This window comes from Gorilla gorilla, chromosome 10, assembly GCF_029281585.2.
Source record: "Gorilla gorilla gorilla isolate KB3781 chromosome 10, NHGRI_mGorGor1-v2.1_pri, whole genome shotgun sequence".
Lineage (NCBI taxonomy): Eukaryota > Metazoa > Chordata > Mammalia > Primates > Hominidae > Gorilla > Gorilla gorilla.
In genome coordinates this window covers 87,807,458-87,830,223 of record NC_073234.2, presented here as the reverse complement: position 1 = coordinate 87,830,223, position 22,766 = coordinate 87,807,458, and the positions used below count along the sequence as shown (strand labels likewise).

Below are 22,766 nucleotides of genomic sequence, written 5' to 3'. Positions count from 1 at the left end.
TCTGTGATGAACTTATCTGTCGTATTTACTATATTCTTAAGTTACTGCATTTTCATTTCTAAGAATTCTCACTGTTCTGTATATCTGCTTACATTTTGCTTATAATGTCTCTTTTTATTTCCTCAAATTTATTAATATATTATTTTATGCTCTAAGTCATGCATTCAGTGTCTTAGTCATACGCACAAATGATTCTTCTCTTAATTGTTTCTGCTGTCTCATATTCATGGAAACTTGTTTCTTCAGTGATTGGTGATTTTGGACTGTAAATTGGTTTTTTTCCTTGAGATTTATCTGTGGAAATCTTTTGAGATGAGATATGAAGTTGGGCTTTTCTAGAAAGGATATGTTTTAGTGTCTGTCTGGTGTCTGGGGATACCTTCTAGTCCAGGACCAGCCATTTTAAATTAAATCCTGGCCTGAGCTTCACCGTGTACCAAGATGGTTTTCATCTGAGATCCGATGCCAGTCAAAGGTTGCTTGTAGTTGCAAATTTTCAGGAGAAATTTTCTTTCCGTTTTTACTTGCTGCCAAAGTTTGGAACAGGTAATTTCTTTGTAGTCCCCTAAGGATGGGGATAGGTTTATTTCTAGTTCATCTGTGTGCTAAGGTGTAACTCTTTAAGGTCCTGGCTTTATGGGAGGCCTCCCATTAAACTTCTCACCTTCGGCTTTGTCTTCTTTTCTTACCTCTGTGAAACCTTAAAAATCGTGCTTAAATTCTCCTGCTTGGGAAAATGCCTTTAAGACAAAAGCCAGATTTTGTACTTTAAAAAAAAAATCTCTGTGTCTTCAAGGTAACAGTATGTTCTATGAAATCACAGTTAAGCCTCCTAATACTGATTCAAAATTAACTCAGAAAAAGCTGAAAGGCATTCTATTTTTAAAAGCAGAGAAATCAACGACTTGATTTTGGTTCTCCTAGGAAATATGCAATAGCATGAATGACAATAAATATAGACAACATGTAGTCTCTAGATAATTTTCTCAGTAGGTCATCAAATGGTCCTCAGCCTCCCATGAAAGAATCCATAAAAATATCTGGGAGAGTATGTCCAAAGAAACAATTTCATCATTTCCAAGGAAATAACATATTTACCTGAGAAAATAATACTTGGGCCAAAGAGAAAGGGTGTCTTTGTTGTTCGACTAGAATTGTATCTGCCCCGTGGAGCAACATAGTTTCACCTGTTTGAAGCTGAAACTCTGATTGAGGTTTGTACATGTCTTTAATTAATAAAGCCCTGAATTCTTAAATATTTCAAAAATACAATTTTTATAATGAACTGAGATAATATTTAGGTCCACACGAAAAGGAAATAGTGATAAAAGGTGACCTCAATGGTAAAAACAACTGTGTACTAATGCTTCTGAACATTATGTGTAACATTGGTAACTGTATAGGGCTTTTGAAGATGTTTATATTTCATTAACATACCATATGTGGTTGATTAAAAATTGGTGTGTGGTTATGCTGATTAAAAGTCATTCCTCAAATGCCAAAACACAATTCATTCACAATTATTCCATAGGAAAGATCAATTCAGTTCAACCTCCTTCAATATTGTTAGATGTACAAACACTACTTATATTCTAAATATGTTTATTCTGAATTTTCTCCAAGTGTTCTTTCTGTAAATAGGAATTTTTATTCCTATTCTCCTTTTCCTTCCTGTATACTTCTCATTTATCAAAATGTCAACCCTTGATTCTAGTTGCCTTGCTTATTTATCCTTTACATCTTAATTTATTCCTTTCTAAGTACTATAGAATTCTGTCAATCTGAAAAATCTATAAAAAATCTATATTACCATTTATATTATATATTATATTATATATGATTATATATAATTATAATTATATTATATATGATTACATATAATATAATTATAATTATATTATATATGATTACATATAATATAATTATAATTATATTTTATATATAATCATATATAAGTATAAATGGAATATATAATATATAATTATAATTATATAATTATATAATTATGATTATATTATATAATTATATATTATATTATATTATATATTATTATTATATATATTATATAATTATATATATAATATAATTATATATATATAATTATATTATATATATTATATATATATAATTATATTATATATATTATATATATATAATTATATATATAATATTATAAAATAATATATATAATATATATATAATATTATATAATATATATAATAATATTATATAATATATATAATATATAATATTATATAATATATATAATAATATTATATAATATATATAATATATAATATTATATAATATATATAATATATAATATTATATAATATATATAATATATAATATTATATAATATATATAATATATAATATTATATAATATATAATTATATAATATAATCATAATTATATAATATAATCATAATTATATAATTATATAATATATTTTATAATTATATAATATATAATCATATATTATATAATTATAATTATATTATATATACTAATATATTATATATAATTATAATTATATAATATATTAGTATATATAATATAATTATAATTATATATTATATATTCCATTTATACTAACTGAAATACTAACTTTTTAGTTTTCATTATGACTACTGATGAAGTCTAGCATAAATAAACCCACTGCAAAAGTCATTAGAACTAGGCTTTTTGCATAAGCAGAAGACAAGAACAACTGTAGCTGTAGAAGTATTTCTGAAAGCCGTGAAAGCAGAATCTCACTACAGCCAAGTTTTGCAAGCTAAGGGTTACATGGCTCTGACCCGTAAGCTTCTCATATCATGAGATCACCACTTTGGCTCTCACAAAGCCAGGGTAAGAAAGCAGAAGAATAGAGTCAAAACCAACATTGCACCTTCTTAAGCTTTTCAGCAAAGTAAAAAAGACAGAAACTGTGCGCAACAGAGGAATTCAAAAGTAGTTATCTAAACCATTAGTTAACAACAATACAATGTGACACAAAGAGGGACAGGAGAGGATAACAAGAATCCTTTGAATAGGATTAATCTATTCCTTACTCTATTCAATAACCTGCTACCTACTTTTATTAAATACAGACTTTTTCTTTCAGTCTCACCAAGTAAATGCCAAATCAGAGATGGACATATAATGGGGAGAAGTGCAAGTTTCTAGAATGAAAACAAGCTGTTTTAAGTGTTAAGGTTCACACAGGAAAAAATAAAAAGAAACCATTAAATGATGATGAATCAGTGAAATATGTGTGCAAAGGAAAACTTGCCTCCATCAGCAAAATGCACAAGTTAATAATTTACCAGTAAGTGGTAAAGGCATTTATCACAAAAATATCAATAAAACTATCTCCTCCCACCATGTACATTTTCTTTATGAAAGCAAATAGGCATTTTCTTTACAGAATGACTTAAAATTGCTGCTGGTCCAGTATAATGTTGATTTAGCTTCAAAAGCAAAGTCTGGTAACAAAGAAAAAGAATAACAAAAATATATCTAGAAATTATTTTGATGATGTTTAACAGGTATCAGTAGACCACTCAGAGACAGATGGGAATTATTTTTAAATTTTTTCTGTTTACCTAAGAAGCTAGTATTCTTTTCTAAACCACTCACACTTCTATATTTATAACAAAAAGAAATTTAATGATACAAACATAAATATGCAAATACAAAATTAATTTCTGATAAGCTGTAAATTTTATATTATCTGACTATTATGTAACGTGAAGTTAATATGCAGGAGGAATTTTTTCAGTAGTTCTCCAATTTAATTTGTTAATTTGGGAGCACATTTTAAATTTTATTTCTAAAGAATATCAAAGAATGAAGATTTCACAAGCCTAAGTACTTCATATTAAAATGTTTAATTGCCTTTTATGTCAAGAAGTTCTTTCTTATATTAACTGAAATTTCTTCCTGTAATTTAAGTCCATCTATCTTACTCTGACCTTGATGTTGACAGAGAAGTGGTGAGCAGCCTTCCCACAATGACCATTCACACATTAGAGCCAATTATTAAGTCACCTCTTAGCCCTCTATCCTCCAGGGTGGACATATGTAAGTTCTTTAGCCTTTTCTATAGGCTTTATCTCCAAATGTTCCAAAATCAATCTCTCTTTCTCCCTTCTTTTTCTGGCTTTTTCTCCTTTGCCTAATTTTTTCAGTCCCAAGCTTGTTCACATTTTCCTTATGAGATGATCATAACCAGTGCTTACACTTATCAGATTTTACAACCTTTATTTTTTGTATGCATGCTAGTATGTTACTTACTTTTAAATAAGACATTTTTTTTCATTCATGGAGTGAAAACCCAAATCATATTTTCTATTTAAACAATGGCACAATAGACAAGAATCCTGGCAGAATGAAAAGCATGAGTTAGAAACAATAAGATGTGAATCCCATGTCTGACGCTTAGGAGCTGGAGCACATCATTAAACTTTCTAGGCCTCTATTTACTAAATTGAAGATAAGAATTTATACTTTATATGTTACAAGTGTGGGAGATTAAATAAGTGGATGTCCAGTGGCAAAAAGTAGCTGATACTATTATCGCCTATTATTGCCATCATATAGCACACTAAAAGGCTATTGTCCAACCATTTTACAGAAATGACCACAGGTGTTATATTTAATCAATAAATGTAATATACCAGATACTGTAGAATATCTAAAGAGTATCACAAAATAGTGATCTATTACATTCATTTGTTAGTATATATGTAACTGATTTGCTGTGAGTAGGGAAAGCAAAGTCTAAGAAGGACCTGTTTAGAAAAATAAGAGCCAGGAAGACTTGCAGAACAGGAGGCTAATTGTGCCTGAGGCAGGAGAGGGAAGAGACAGCAGGAGAGTAGCTGAGCTCACAGAAGGGGGTCACATGAGGTCCAGGGCTGAGGGGTCAGGCCACATGTGATGAAACCCATTAGAAAACTAAATGACTGGGCAACACAATCTTTCTTTCCCCTCTGGAATTCATATGGAATTACCTTGGAAACTCCTTAATCCTATTTCAAGAGCCAACTCTTTTTCCTAATTCCTATAAACAGATGGGATCTTTCCCTCTGAAACACCAGAATGTTTTGTTTATATTGTTTTTCTGACATTTACTTTAATTTAACTCAACAAATACTTATTAGAGGGCTTACTGCACACAGGCAGTATAATAGGTATTGGAGATACATTAGTGATAAACCTAGACATAGATCTCTGCCTTTATGAAGCTCACATTCAATGGGGGAAAGTGGAAAGTCAAACAATATAGTAAACATAATAGGATCAGAATAAGAAAAATGAGCGGGAAAAAGACTGAAGGTGTCAGTTCCCATTTTAAATGGGAGGTCTTCTTGAGAAGGTGACATTTAAGTAAAGCTTTCAAGGAGAGCAAGCTGGGACCATGACACTACGTGGAGTAACATTTTTCGTACAAAGAGGAAGGCCAATTCAAAGGCCCTCATGTGGGAGGGAGTTTGGTAGAGCTCAGGGAAAACAAGGGAGCTGGTAGAACAGTAGCACCATGAGTTTAGGGAGAGTAATAGAGAAGAATTCAGATAGATAAGAAATAAAATAAGAGTCAGGGGTCTATAAGTAGCTGGGGAGAATAGAATGAGTAGAGATCAGGAAGGGATTTGTGGGTCAAGACTGTGTCTTTTATTATCATTTTGTGTGGGGGGTGGTTATTATGGAATTTTCAGCAAAGAACTGGCACAATACGACACAGGTTTTATAAACATCACTCTGAATGCTTGATAAAGATAGGCTGTAGGAGAACAGGATTAAAAGCAGAGAGATGTTGCAGAAAATGATTCTGGCAAAATGGTGCTGATTCAGACTGGGGTGGTATATTAGTCCATTCTCGCATTGCTATAAAGAACTACCTGAGACTGGGTAATTTAGAAAATTTAAAGAAAAGAGGTTTAATTGGCTCACAGTTCCATCGGCTGTACAGGAAGCATGGCTGTGGAGGCCTCAGGAAACTTACAATCATAACAGAAGGCAAAGAGGAAGGAGGCACATCTTACATGGCTGGAGCAGAAGGAAGAAAAGAGCAGGGGGAGGTGCTACACACATTTAAACAGCCAGATCTCATGAGAACTCATTCACTATCATGAGAACAGCAAGGGGGAAATCCACCCCCATGATTCAATTACCTTCCAACAGGCCCTCCTCCAACACTCGGGATTGCAATTTAAAATGAGATTTCATGTCCTTCTCCCATCGCAAATACAATCATGCTTTCCCAGCAGTCCCCTAAAGTCTTAACTCATTCCAGCATTAACTCAAAAGTCCACAATCCAAAGTCTCATCTGAGACAAGGCAAACCTCTTCCACCTATAAGCCTATAAAATCCAAACAAGTTAGTTACTTCCAAGATATAATGGGGATACAGGCATTGGGTAAATACTCCCATTCCAAAAGGGAGAAATTGGCTGAAACAAAGGGACTACAGGCCCCATGTAAGTCTGAAACCCAGCAGGGCAGTGATTAAATCTTAAAACTCCAGAATATCCTCCTTTGACTCCATGTCTTACAACCAGCTCACACTAATCCAAGGGTTAGGCTCCCAAGGCCTTAGGCAGCTCTGCCCCTGTAGCTTTGGGGGCTCAGTTCCCATGGCTGCTCTCAAGGTCTGGCATTGAGTGTTTGTGGCTTTCTAGGTACACGCTGCAAGCTGTTAATGGATCTATAATTCTAGGGTCTGGAGGATGGTGGCCCTCTTCTCACAGCCCCACTTGGCAATATCCCAGAGGGGATTCTGTGTGGGGGCTCTAACCCCACATTTCCCCTCCACACTGCCCTAGTAGAGATTCTCTATGAGGGCTCTGCCCCTGCAGCAGATTTCCACCTGGACACCCAGGCATTTTCACACATCCTCTGAAATCTAGGTGTAGGCTCCTAAGCCTCAACTCTTGTCCTCTTTGCACCCACAGGCTTAACACCACATGGAAGCCACCAAGAGTTATGGCTTACACCCTCTGAAGCTATGACCCAAGCTATACCTTGGCCCCTTTCAGCCACTGCTGGAGCTAGGGCAGCCACAATGCAGGGTGCCATGTCCCAAGACTGCACAGAGCAGCAGGGCTATGGGCATGGCCCATGAAACCATGCTTCCCTCCTAGGTCTCCAGGCCTATGATGGGAGGAGCTGCTAAAAGATCTCTAAAATGCCTTCAAGGCATTTTTCCCATTGTCTTGGCTATTGACATTCAGCTCTTCTTATGCACATTTCTACAACCCACTTGAATTCCTCCCCGAAAATGGGTTTTTCTTTTCTATCACATGGCCAGGCTATGAATTTTCCAAACTTTTACACTCTGCTGCCCTTTTAAATTTAAGTTCCAGTTTCATACAATTTCAGATCATCTCACACATATGAGAACACACTATTAGAAACAGCCAGGCTACATCTTGAATGACTTGTTGCTTAGAAATTTCTTCTGCCAGATACCATAAACCATCACGCTCAAGTTCAAAGTTCACAATAAGTTCCTCATCTCCATCTGAGAACTCATCAGCCTGGCCATCTCTGTTCATATCAATATCAGCATTTTGGTCAAAATCATTCAAAAAGTCTCTAGTAAGTTCCAAACTTTCCCACGTCTTCCTGTCTTCTTCTGAGCCCTCCAAACTGTTTCAACCTCTGCCCATTATCCAGTTCCAAAGTTGCTTCCATATTTTCAGGTATCTTTACAGCAATGCCCCACTCCTGGTGCCAATTTTCTGTATTAGTTCTCACATTGCTATAAAGAATTACCTGAGACTGTGTAGTTCATAAAGAAAAGAGGTTTAATTGGCTCACAGTTTTGCAAGCTGTACAGGAAGCATGGGTTGGGAGGCCTCAGGAAACTTACAAACACGGTGGAAGGCAAAGAGGAAGGAGGCATATCTTACAAGGCTTGAGCAAGAGGAAGAAGAGAGTAGGGTGAGGTGGTATACATATTTAACAGCCAGATCTCATGAGAACTCACTCACTATCAGGAGAACAGCAAGGGGGAAATCTGCCCCCATGATCCAATCACCTCCCACCAGGCCCCTTCTCCAACAATGGGCATTATAATTTGACATGATATTTGGTTGAGGACAGAAATTCAAACCTTATCTGGTGGCAACAGTGACAGGGATGAGAAGAGGTTAGATTCTGGAAATACTCTGATAGCAGAGACAAGATATCCTTGTCTCTGGATGGCAGGATCAAGGGTAGCCTGGGAGCTTGGAGTTGCCATCCACTGAGATGGTCCGTATCATAACTTGCCTTGAAATATATTTATTTGTGAAAGACTTTGTAGATAAGAGCTCAGGATTCAAATTTAGATATATCTGACATCAAATCCTGAAATGTTTATTTGCTAAATATCTGATGCTGTGGCAATCACTTAAGTACCCAAGTGTCAGTTTTCTCATCAGTAAAATGAGTTTAAAATGCCTGCATGCCAAGTTTTCTGTCAGGAATAAATGGGATAATACATGCAAAGCATTTCACAAAATACATTGTACATAGTAAGTGATCATTAAATGATAGACATGTTTTTGTAGTACTCATAAGATAATCACTATTTTTATTTCATGTGTTTTATGTCTTCTACTGGGTTGCATTCTTTTCTTGTTTTGTTTGTTTGTTTGTTTGTTTGAAATAGGATTTTGCTCTCTTGTCCAGGCTGGAGTGCAGGAGATCTATTATAGCTCACTGTAGCCTCTAACTCCCAGACCCAAGCATTCCTCCTCCGTCCTTTCTGAATAGCTGGAACTAGAGACATGCACCATGATGCCTAGCTAATTTAAAAAAAAATTTTGAATGTTTTGTAGAGACAGAGTCTCACTATGTTCACCAGACTTGAGTTGAACTCCTGGGCTCAAGCAGTCCTCCCACCTCAGCCTCTCAAAGTGCTGGGATTACAGGCATGAGCCATCATGCCCGGCTGGGTTGCATTGTTGAAGAAAGGCATCATCTTTTTTTTTCCCCTTGCAGAAATAAGGCATACTGTGTGTAGTGTTAATAGTGCTCTCTCTGTGCATTAATCATCATCTGACTGACATGATGTTGTGGATGGGGAGCCTGGTATTACAAGGGGTGACAGATACAAATGGATGATTGGCCTTTCCTATTCATTTCTAAAGATGATAGAAATTTCACATGTTGACTTCTGTTGGTCAAAGGATTTTCAAATATAAGGTGTGGAATATATTGGCAAAGCACAGCAAGTTAAATTTCTACCACAATCACTTTTTAAAAAATGTGTGTCCCCAATGATCCCTTGAAGATTTTTTCACTTGCTAATTCTCTTACCTTTTATTCTATGTAATTTTGTTTGGTGTACAGATATACTAACCACGACATAAGAATTGCTGAAAAAGTGTTCCTGCTTGTAAAGGATCCCCTTTAAAATTGAAGTTATTTTGAACCCTGTTCTTCTCTTCCAAGCTTGTAGCAATCCTCTCCACCTTGGCATCATATGTAAATTTAATGAGCATTCACTCACTTTCATCATCTAGGTCATTGGGTCTCTGATTCTTGTTTCCTTTGTGCTTTTAGAACAAAGAGACTGTCTCAATCCATCTATTCCAGTCCTTCCTGTCTATGGACAGTATTTTCCTGCTTCCATTACACTTTAAGAATAAAAGCATTTTCAATCTACTATTAAAATGGGAAACTTGTTATTTCACCAGATCTAATTTTTTTAAATAGAGTAGTTTTCATGTTTTTCTCTTCCCACTCTAAAAAATGCTTGCAATTTTAGGAGTTTTTTATTCTTTTAATAATGGTCTTGGGACTATCCATCTTGAACATTACTCAGTATTTCTTCAAAGGCAGTCAGCTCTTAAATTCAATCCCAAATTAGTAGCTGGTCTATTGGTTCCTAACCTTTATTATTTTATAATCTTCTGTCCCGTTATAATACATTTCTTTATAAAAAGCTATTTAAAGTGTATTGTAATTATTATTCAGGGAGAATAACAAAAAACAGAACTGGGAATAATTATTAAGGAAATAATTACAAGAGATGATAAGCTAGCAAAACACTGATGCAATGAGGGGTTGACTGTTGGCAGAGGTTAATGTTGACTAGTAACAGAGATCTTTAGGGAGAAGAACACAGAAGAGCAGTGGCGAGAAATTATTATGTTACATACAACATTCCAAAATATAAGTGATACATTCTATAACTCCAGTCTCTACAATCTTTCCTGAATTGTCCAGATCTATCAATATTAACTCCATCTCTACATCTACAGGAATATTCTTTTTAGAATGCAATTTTAATTATCTGACTCCTCTGCTTTAAACTCTTCTTGGTTCTATCTGACCTGTTGGATAAAATACAAATTTCTGTCTGGGAGGAGTGGCTCACGCCTGTAATCCCAGCACTTTGGGAGGCTGAGGCAGGCAGATCATGAGGTCAGGAGTTCAAGACCAGCCTGGCCAATATGGTGAAACCTCGTCTCTACTAAAAATACAAAAATTAGCCAGTCGTGGTGGTGGGCACCCATAGTCCCAGCTGCTCAGGAGGCTGAGGCAGAAGAATCACTTGAACCCGGGAGGCAGAGGTTACAGTGAGCTGAGATCATGCCACTGCACTCCAGCCTGAGCGACAGAGCGAGACTCTGTCTCAAAAAAAAAAAAAAATTTCTTAGTGAGAAAGGAAATGTCTTCCAAGTTCGTATCCAGCTTATTCTTCCAGCCTATCTGCTACCCAGAATTCACATTCTGCTATGATCATGTTTAACTCTTTGATGTTCCACTTAATCACCAGTTTTCTTTTCTGAGCTTCCTCTAAAGAATGATTTGCTTGTTTTTTTACAGTTCCCCTCTACTCCCCTGTCTCGTGACTGTATCTTGTACATATTTCTATCATAACTCCTTAGATTCTGAGGTGGCATCCATTACTTTTTTCTACTGATCATTTTCTTTCAGAAATTGCTCCTCCTCTACTTTGAGTGATCCCAGGGGGCCTACCCACTATGGGACTTTTGTCTCACATCACAGAGGATGAGCTCATGACCTTCACTGACCAGTCAGAATACTCCATCCCTGTGGACACAAGGATCGGCCAGTAATAATCTATTTCCTAATCAAAACAAATCATAGCCCTTTGGGGAAACAGATATAGCTTCTATCGGATGGGAATCAATTTACTCTTTCTCTGAGCTCATTAGGTTAACAAGATTGAGGCCCGTATGAGATGAGTCTTAGCACATCTTAAGGATCATCTAGAAATTAAGTCAGATAGAGCGAAAGAGATTCAATAAACTGAAGAAAGGTAGATTTCTGATGATATTGTAAATACGTAATTCAACTATTCTGAAAGTTAATACTACATATCAAATTTACCCATTATTTACTCAACAAGATTGAATAAATGGCTTAAGATGACTTCAGGTAGGTGTCAACATTTAATATGGAAATATTGCTGGATAACACTCATATGTTACTGCACTGGTTTATTTATGTTTTCTCTCCTTTGTGTATTATTGATTGTTATATCTCTTCTACTCAGCACACAGTGCCTAGAACATAAGCACAGGCTTATCAAATAATTTTGGAATAAATGTTCCAGCCAAACTTGTTAATCAAATATGAAAATAATTAAGAATACTGGCTCGGGAACCTGATTTTCTGGGAAACATATCCTTGAATTTACCATAACTCAACGTACTTACCTTTAAAGTGAGGATTATGATCATAACAACCCCATCAGATGCTTATAAGAATTAAATTATATAATAAATGTAAAAATCTTAGTTCGGTTACTAGTACAGAGTATCCATGTAATAAATGTTAGCAGTTATTATTTATGTCTCCAGAATCATCTATATTACCTGTCATACATCCCAGAATGATGTGGTTTAACCTACAAAACCCAACATAGTTTACCTTTGTTCCACTTACAAAGTAATTGGTTATTACTCATTATGCACATACTAGTTTTCTCACAGGAAGAAACTGAGTGAAGCCAAATCAAAGAACAAGGCTAAGAAACTGAATTTACATAAAGGCCTGATGCTGAGATTATGAAAATGAAGTCCCTGAAATTTCAGCCTCAATGTTTTAACCCTCATTTCTCCATATTCACATTTGAAAATTATTTTTCGGATATGCCAGCAGATAACTGGGTCACTATTTTTCTCCACAGTTTTAGATGTTTGATTTGGTACTACGTGAGTGAATCCACACAATGAAGGCCCATCAAGAAAGCATGATGAATAAGTGGACAGAAAATCAATAAGGATACAGAACACTCGAACAACTCTATCAACCAACCTCACCTAACTGGCATTTATAGAACACTCTAGCTAACACTAGTGGAATACATATTCTTTTGAAGTGGATACAGTACATTTACCAACACATATCAACTTATGGGCCATAAAATAAACCATAATAAATCTAGGAAGATTCAAGTCATACAGAGTATATTCACTGACCACAATAAAATTAAATAAGCAATGAATAACAGAAAATTTTCTGGAAAAATCCTCTAATATTTGTAATCTAAATAATACACTCTGAATAAGACATGAGGCAATTAACAAATGAAATGGATAATTAGCAAGTATCTTAAAGTGAATGAAAATGAAACTTCAACATATCAAAATTTGGGAGATTTCCTAGGTTGTACACTTAGGGAAAAATTTACTGAATAAAGGCTTAAAATGGAACAGAAGAAAGGTCTCAAGTTAATGACCTCAGCTTCTACCTTAGGAAAGTAGAGAAAAGAAGAATTTAAATTCAAAGTAGGTAGAAAAAGGCAATATTGATTAGAGAGGATATCTATGAAATAGAAAACAAGAGAGAAAATCAATTACAACAAAAGATGCTTTTTGAGATCAATAAAATTTATAAATGTCCAGCTAGACAAATCACAAAAAAAGGAATAATACACAAATTACCAATATCTGGAATGAAAGAGGTTATATGATTAGAGATGCTGCAGTTATTAAAGGGATAATAAGGGAATATATCCTGTAAAACTTTATGCCAATAAACATTTTAGATGAAATGGGCGAAGTGCTTGAGAAAGAAAGAAACTACCAATGCTCGCATTAAAATAAATAAATAACCCACCACATATTAACAAAATTAAATCATTAGTTAAAAACCTTCCCAGGAAGAAAATTTCAGGTCCCTACTGCTATACTGGTAAATTCTAACAAACATTCAAGAAAGACATAATATAAATTTTATACAAATTCTCCCAGAAAGTTGAAAAAGATAATAGTTTCCATTGCATGATGCTAGCACTATAGTGACAACAAGGTGAAAGACGTTACAAGAAAGAAAATTACACACTAATATCCCTCATTAGCACAGATGCAAAATTTCTAAACATTTTTTTAGCAAATTGAATCCAACAATTTATAAAAAGGATAATATATTATGACTAAATGACATTTGTCTCAGGAATGCAAAGATGGTCTAACATTAAAAAATTAATCATTATAATTCACCATATTAACAAACTAAAAAACAAAAAAAATATAACTATCTTGATAGATTCTGGAGAAAAGCATTGAATTGAGTCAACATCCATTTCTGATTAAAACTTTTAGCAATGGCAAAATAGCATGCAACATCTTCAACCTGATAAAAGGCATTTATAAATATTTAGAGACATCATACCTAATGGATAAAGACTGAAGGTATTGCTTCTAAAATTAGGAACAGCACAAGGGTTTGCTCTCACCACTTCTATTTAACATTGTACCAGAAAAATATGCAAAAATGAATTGCATTCTAGGTACAGCAACACAAAAATTAGAAATGAAATTTCAAAATAATACTATTTACAATAGCCCAGAAATGTAAAATACTTAGGGATAAATCTGAAAAAAAAATATGAAAAATGTATTCACTAAGAACTACATCATTGAGAGAAATAAAGGGGACCTAAAGGAACTGGAGGCATACTGTACTCATGGGTCAGTCAATATTGCTAAGATGTCAACTCTCCCAAATTGTTTTATAAACATAATGCACATTTCCTGCAATTCCAGTATAATCTTTGTAGGAGTTTACAAACTCATTCTTAAACTCATATGCAAAGGACCAAAGAAACTTAAAAAAAAAAAAAAAAAAAAAAAAAAAAGAACCAAGTTGGAGGACTAACAGGACCCAACCAAAATACTTTTTGTGTGTTCACTACAATAAATGCTTCAGGGGATAACTTCTAACTTCCTAGTTATTTCCATGCTGTTATTCATGATATCTTTTTATCCCTCACAGAGTATCAAGAATAGTATTCCAGGCTGGGCACCATGGCTCAAACCCGTAATCCCAGCACTTTGGGAGGCCGAGGCGGGTGGATTACTTGAGAACAGGAGTTTGAGACCAGCCTGGCCAACATGGTGAAACCCTGTCTCTACTAAAAATACAGAAATTAGCCAGGCATAGTGGAACATGCCTGCAGTCCCAGCTACTCAGGAGGCTGAGGCAGGAGAATCACTCGAACCCGGGAGGTGAAGGTTGCAGTGAGCCAAGATGGCGTCACTGCACTCCAGCCTGGCGACAGAGTGAGACTCCATCTCAAAAGAAAAAAAAAGTACATAGAAATTCCAACAAATGCAATTTAACCTACACTAAAAATCACAGCAGACTTTGATCCTATTTTAACTATTATTAAGTGGCTAGTGCATGTAAAACATTAAGAGGCACATCATCATGTTAAAATTAGAACTAAGAGATACAGATATAAAGAAAAATCCTAATCCAAGTAACAATGGGAAAAATTCATATTTGCCTTATTTTTATATCTAGTCATTGGCTCAAAATTATTTGTTGCCATTCAAAGTCTAGTCTTTTAAAATTTCTTTTGTTATGCTTATTCAGGAAACGTTTAATTTTCAAAATCTCTTTTAAATAATGTTTATAAGATGCATGTATCATGTCATTACCTATATCCATTTGCATCAGCCCATCAAAATAAGTTAGTATTTAAGGGCATTGGTGAAAATTAATTTGTCACTATATGGGTCAGCCCTCTTATTAATAATAATAAAAACTGACATTTACATAACATCATTTGTAGAGCAATTTCATATCAAGTCTCCAAATATTTATTAATATTTCCAATATTTCTATGCATTATTTGGCAAACATTAATCTCCATTTTGCCAACTTTTAAAGCAAAGCTGTAGCTCATAAAATGACATGAACCTAGTGACTCTGTTTTCTAACTCACAGTCTATGTCTATCTGCCCGGAAAAAAAGAAAAATACATACATCTAACATGAATTAGTTTAGCTATCTTGGTAATGAAATATCTAATTGGCACTTTGTTCTTTATTCCCACCTTTTTATATGCGATCCAGTCAAACACCCTGTCAATATCTGTTGCCTGCAGCACTTCCTGTGATACTGGATGGGAACTGGCCAAACCGTCCAGCAGCATCACTTCATGCAGAACATCGGTCAGAAACCTCTGCTTTTCCTGCAATACAGCAGACGGGGCAATATCATAGGTGATTCATAGTTAGACATATGTATATGATGACATGAACATAATGTGTGTCACTTAATTGCTGATGTTCACCAGTCTTCCAAGGCATGACTCAACTCTAAAGTGAACCCAATAAAAATGCTCCTTAAGTTACTCTAAAATGAAGGTAGTTGACTTAAGCACACCACGAAACAAAATCAATGGACTACATTGGTCCCTAAATAGATAAAAACAGTGAACTCTGTGTTTTAACAATGGCTAAAGCAAATGTGGACAATGGGCAGGCAATAACAACAATGAGAAGATGCAGCCTTATTTGTGCATTTTACAAGGGTAAACATTATAATTCCAGTCCCAAATCACCTTTTAGGTAAGTTAAATATAAGAAGTACTAACCTTCTGTTATTCATACCATGATTTCTAGTAACATTTGAACAGCTCTTTTTTTCCCTGTCCTTCCCTCCCTTCCTGTCCCCTTCACACACTCACACAAAACACACACACACACACACACACACATTTATTTTCTGAAAAAATTTCAAGAGACCACAACTAGTAATAAAAGGCACTCTTCACATCAAGCTAGAATACTGGTGGGTGTTATTTGGGAATTCAAAATAGTGGACATAAAGTAGAGATCAATAGGTATTAATAATCCATTGCCATGAAGAAATGAAAATAGAAAAATCATGAGACTTCCATTCTCTGCATGTTGAGACATTAGTATTTGCTCTGGTGAAAGCTGATTTACTATGTTAAAAAATAAACCAAAGAAAAAGTACTTCTCTGTTTTTGTTTTTTGGTTTGTTTGTTTGTTTTAGAAAGTCTGCTTTAAAGACACAGCTAGGTTTTTGTTAACAGAAATGCTGGCAGCTAGTAGTATTCCTGGCCTCCTGCCTTCATTGAAGGAGGAGAGTAAGAAAAAAGAAATTGCAAAATATAAAGAAGGCTAAATAGCCCCTAGATAGTTGTGACCTAAGGAGTATCATTACAGAGATTAAGACTCCAATGCTTAAATTGCTCTAGCTAATTCTGAACTCACTCCTGGAGTCTCCTAGTTTTGAGCCCAGCAGATAAACAGCATGTTATTTCTGAGTGAGTTGTAATTTCAAGCTGAGAGTACACCAATCCTGGATTTAAAGAAATGGAAATGGAGAAAAAATACGCCAAGAAAAGAATTGTTGACTGGACATAAATGTGTGTGGTAATTTAAACCTGGCTTTAAAGAAAGATTTTTTTCATACTCATTTGCTCAATGATTTAGTATGTTTAATTGATTATTTAATTAGGTATCCGACTAGATACTGTAAGGTTTGTTTTCTAATAGATTATGTTTTATAGTCTATGGCCCATATACTTAACTTCTTCAGTCCTCTCTTGCTCTAAGAGCTTCACAGCAATGGTCTTTGCTCCATCCAAGAGGATTATATGGTAATGACTGAATCAAATCACTCTTTGAGTCCCAGAGGGCTTCTCCAGACCATAAGAGGCCACAGATGAGAAGTTCAAACTTAGACTGAATTAAATGACAAATATGACATAAATACTATATTTCTTCTCAAACCAATTTCCTAATTCCAGACAAATTAAAAAGAGTAGAATTAGACCTTATGCTTTAAAATTTTAAGAATAACATTAATATTCACATTGTTCATTTAAGTCCACTGAAAAGCAACACTAAGATCTCAGAAAAATAGCATAGTCTTAGAGAATAAGAAAAAATTATGTATCAATTTCAAAAGAAAAAATTTAATGTTATTTTTAAGCACATATACGACCTTGTTATTCATTCAATTTTAAAATGTAGATGAAAACTATCTGATATTAGAATTAATGGGAAAAATAATGAAATTATAATTATACTTCAACTTGACCAATGAACACTTTTGTTTATAAGAAATACGAATTAAAAGTGTGATTCCATTATGAAGATAAAATAATATTTAGCCATTTAAACAGCAATTGCCTGCTCTATTACAAGCCATTCAAGTACCTGATCTAAAACAACCAGGTAAAGTGAACTTAAAATGATGCTTTATTTAAACCTTAATTTTAATATTTGATAACAATAAATACATATCGATCAATATTAAAATTTACTAAACATACCTTGGTTTGCTAGAGATGTAATTTTTAAATGGTATAAAGTAAATGGCTATATAATTTAAAAAATAAAATCTAAAGTAAATTCCAAAGAGAAAACTTTCCTGTTAAAAGAAATATGAATTATATATTATATTACTGCCTCAAGCTTCTGGAGGAAAACAAAAACAAACCTTGCCTAGTCAGTAGAATTTCAATAACCAGTGTTTAAGTTTTGGAGTGTTAAATCATTGGCAAACGATTTATCTGTCTACCTTGTTGGAGAGAACGATATTGTGTAATTGAAAAAACAACAATATTTATATGCATAAATGGATTAAGAGAGAGGGGGAACAAAGAAAAAAGCCTGGCAGGAGAACACCCACAAAGCCCAGAATAGCTAATACCTTAAATTGAGGAGGAAAAAAGAAAATTCTAGCCAGAAGCAAACTCAATTTAACAGACTTGCAAAGAGTTTCCAGCAGAGAAGGTGCTAATTTTTTATAAAGACCTGTGTCACTATAAAATGAGAAATGATCTTAGCTTGTCAGCCCTGGCAGGGGCTCTCATCATCAACAAAATCAACAATATCAGCAAGATTAAGTATTGGTTAATTGCCTACTGTCTACCTGAAACTATGAAAGTTTAAAAATAAAGAAATCCTAGCTTTAATGTGAGATAAGAGATAAAACAGAATATTTGGCCATAGTGAATGAAATAATAGTTTTATCTTACAGGCTGAATGTGCTAAAGGGATTTTGAGAAAAACAACACTGCTTTGGTTTGGCTCTGTGTCCCCACCCAAATCTCACCTTCGATTATAATAATCTCCACATGTCAAGGGTGGTGCCAGGTGGAGATAATTGAATCATGGGGGCTATTTCCTACATAACTGTTCTCCTGATAGTAAATAAGTCTCATGAGATCTGATGGTTTTATAAATGGAAATTCCCCTGCACAGGCTCACTTGCCTGCCGCCATGTAAGACAGCTCCTCATTCGCCTTCCGCCATGTTTGTGAGACCTCTCCAGCCATGTGGAACTGTGAGTCAATTAAACCTCTTTCCTTCATAAATTACCCAGTCTCACATATGTCTCTATTAGCAGCGTGAGAACAGACTAATATAAATACTGTTAAATGGAATGATTTGTGGAACATTTAAAGGAAGAAGTAAAATTTGATCTGACTCTTGAAGGAAATTTAAAGTTTGGTGTGTATGTGTATGTATGTGTGTACACATGCGTGTTGAAATATTTGTGGTGAATATTCAACAGGCACTTATCATTTTACATCATATTTTAAGGCCACCATGATGAGTGACCTAACACTTTGAAAAAGCAGCACAATAAAACAAAATGGAGAACTTTCAAATCTGTTTAAAATAAGTTCAATGTCAACAGTAACCATAAATTCCACCACTTCAATGTAGATACTACCTAGAGTGGTTGAATATGTGCCCACATTTAAATAGTTACAGTAATATCAAATATATCATTTTGTATTCAACCATTTTCAAAAATCTATTGCATTTGAATTTTTGGAGAATAGTACAAAGGCATTTCAGAAAAGTAAAGAAAATGTGAGTAAATGTAGAGTTGAGAATGAATACCATATAAAATAACACTGCCATTATTTTATGTATTCATTCATTTAACACATATGTATTAAATTACCACTCTATGCCAGATATTGTGCAGCATTTGAGGAATGAATATATCAGCGAAATCTAGGCCCTAACCTTAAATAACTCACCAGTAGAACAAAAAGTACAAAAAAGTACAGATAAACAGCAAACTGTAATATAATATGATGGATGCTATAAAACACAGAGGATGAAATGATTAATTAGTTCAGAAAAGGCTTCATAGAAGAGGTGACATTAAAGTGGGTTGTTGAAGGATGAGTGTTTACTCAGATAAATGGGGGAAACAGCTAAAAAAGGGCAAATCCGGCAGAGAAAACATGAAAGAAAGGCACTCTGCATTCTCAATTATCAGGTTGAAGCTTGGTCTTAATAAATAGGCAGTAGCAGGCATAATGGCATAATAAAAGTAGTGTCTTAGGAAAATTATCTGCAGTACACAGGATTATTTGATGCATGTAAACAGGAGACAGGAAGTGGGATGTGGTGATGATGTATTAGAACAAGGTGTTGCTGAAGGACTGTTGGATCTGAGAGATATTTTGAATGAAAAAAATTCAACCAATGTTGATACTTTGATGCCTTGGTTCCCTTAGTAGATGAAAGAGAGGAAATACTCAGAGATAACTACATAGCTTTTAGACTTGATGAAACTTAAAAAAAAAAAAAAAACGGGGGAGGAACTATTGACAGAAATGGAGAAGTAGAAAAAGGTTTGGTTTGGAGGATATGCTAAAAAAATCCAGTATTAGACATTTTGCAAGGAAAATTAAGGTAAATATCTAAAAAGATATGTGCTATAGGCAACTGAAAGTAAAAGCCTGGGTCTAAGATAAGAGGCGAGTGCTAAAAATCTTTTGACAATAAATAGTGGTCTATATATAAGTGAAATCTCACAAAGAATTCACTCTCTTAAATGTTATTTATTACAATATTAGCATTTCATATATTGGTATTCAGTAGCATCTGTGATGGGAATTATTAATAGTTCTTATCACAGCATTAGGTACACCTGAGAAATTATATTTCTTGATGTCTTGTAATGGCTTCTGCCTGAACATGTCAAAGTCTGAGGGGTTAAAAGAGAATATGCCTGGTGTAGCTACAGTCACTGGTGATGGATGGAAAATAGGAAATAAGAGTAAGGATGTTGGCAGGTTCCCCTAGGAAGACTGACTAATTTTAAGGAAGAGCAATACAAGGCAGATACTTTGACTTTGTCACCAAAAAAAACAACCAACCAAAAAGCAGACCAAAAAATCATAGAATAATCTAAATCAAGATCAAAGAAAGTCAGATACATCAAACCAGAGACAAGGAAGATAAGAGCCAAGACTGAGCCAATTCAAGTAGTTGTGAGGTATTCATAGGCATGGAGAAAGCAGAAGAAACATTATCAAAGAGACATGGGTTACATCAGAGCAGCTACAAATACTCAATTTTCTAGAAGGATAGATCTGAACATAAATGGCTTTTATGGTATTCCTAGGATAAAAGGCAGACACATAGAAGCCTCCAGACTGGATATCTGCCATTCACTAGCTGTATAACCTTGAGCAAGTTACTCAAACTTTTTAGACCTCAGCATCCTCAGCTGCAAACATATGTGGTTGTAAAAATTAAATAAGATAATTAGTTCTACAAATATTTTTTAAGCACCTGCTATATCTCAGATGGTATGCCTGGTTCTGGGATAAGAAAGATACAAAGACATAAATCCTACTTGCAAAGGCTATAGAAGTAGGACAGAACAAAGGCAAAAACAAATGTTAAAACACAACTTGCTACATGTAAAAATGGAAGTAGGTTCAGGATGTAGTGTGACTACACCGAAAAGGCTGTTAATTATTCTGCCTTAGGCAGGGTAGAGTTTGAATTGAATATTTAAGGCTGATGTGAGTTTTCTAGGAGGAATGGCAGAAAAGGGCATTCTGGACAGAAAGAATATGTGGGAAAAGTCACACAGACTTGAGATAGTGTGGTTTGTTTGGGGGACTACAGAGTTTTGTGTGGCTAAAGGCAGAGAGTATAACATAGTAAATTACTAGTAATGAGAAAAGGAAGATAGGCAATAATGAAATCATCAAGATTTTTCCATGCCTAGTCAGAAAGCTAGTGTTAGGAAGTGACATCATCAGGGCTACATTTAGAGATATAACTCTGAATATCTCTGAATAGTGGGAAAGTGGACTAGAGTGATAAGCAACTGGAAACAGAGAAACAGGACAACATTGCGTAATTGTGCACAAATGGCACGCAATATGTGCTTTACCTTTGTGATCAAAACACATTGCACCAATTATTTCTTTAAAACTTAGCTCAATTTTATAACCAATGGTGATCAACCAATGTATTTACTTTGAAATCCAAAATGCATACATTACATATAGATATAAATATAAATGTAGGCAGACTTATAATGTATGTAGATGCAAATATAGATATCCAAATACAGTTATTTCCTTTTTCAGTATTTTCATTTGTTTATGTAATATCCTATTCTAGATTGTAATGTTCACAATATCTGGATATAATTTCTTAGGTACAGATAAAGGAAGTTTTTTAATCCTTGGAATCAAACAAATAGAATGTCTGACTAAAATTATAATGCTTGAACAACGCAATCTAATTCCACATGTTTCCTGACTCCCTCTTCTATAGGAGGTCCTCCGTTAGAAGCAAAGGAGACGTAATTGAGACACAATTCTGCCTTTAAGCAACTCCCATTATGGTATGAAAGACAGATACACATACAGCCCATTAATGCCATGTGATGGGTGCAGTATTATTAATAGTATAAAATACTGTGGGAGTAGAAAGTAGAGAGAATGTTATGAGTTAAAATGCTTTCAGTGTCTAAGACTATGTTGATTCAAGTTTACTTGAGCTACCATAAAGAGAACAAATAAGATATATAATTTATGTTTTACTTCTCTGGAAATCTATACTACAACATGATAAAGACTTTTAAGAGTCCCTAGGTTAAACAAAATACCACATGAATTATTACTAAACTGAACTCATTATTTATACAAGGCTAGAATGAAGGATAAACACATAATTAGCACTGCACAGTTGGTGTTTTTCCTTCTTGTTTTTCATTACCTACTCAAATCATGACAAAGGTTAAAGCAGAGAAATATGATCAAGAGTTGAAAAAAAGTAAATATATTGGGGGAAAATATCCATCAGATTTTAATCCATGTGAAATAGTATCCCTGTAACTTTGCAATTATCATCTTTTGTAAGCATATAGCACAATGCCATGTTTGTGAAAATTAGAAATTATGTAGACTTCAAATTTCCTATAACATTGAAAGAAATTTACTTTGTGAATTTTATATTGTCATCCAACTGTTTATAAAGTTCTATAATGTCCAAAAGTATTTTAAGTTCTACCAGTTGAAAGTTAGCTAGATTTACCAGTGAAAAATTATACCATCATTTAGCTGACTAGTAAATAATTTATGCACAGCTAAATCATACTGATAGAGAAAGTAAAAGCTAGTGAAAATAAATGTTGCTTCCATATACCAATGCACTTTAAAAATTAACATTTCAAAATCTCATGTGTAAAATATACTTGTCCAAGACGTTAATT

At 34.3% G+C, this 22,766-nt stretch overlaps 1 protein-coding gene across 1 annotated transcript in view; it reads right to left on the bottom strand.

Annotated features, from left to right (window-relative positions):
• Positions 1–22,766, bottom strand: part of TRHDE (thyrotropin releasing hormone degrading enzyme) — a 397,296-nt gene that overhangs the window by 153,600 nt on the left and 220,930 nt on the right. Inside the window, exon 6 of the mRNA XM_019039267.4 lies at positions 15,295–15,432. Coding sequence (XP_018894812.3) covers positions 15,295–15,432 — 138 coding nt within the window. The remainder of the gene's footprint in view (positions 1–15,294; positions 15,433–22,766) is intronic.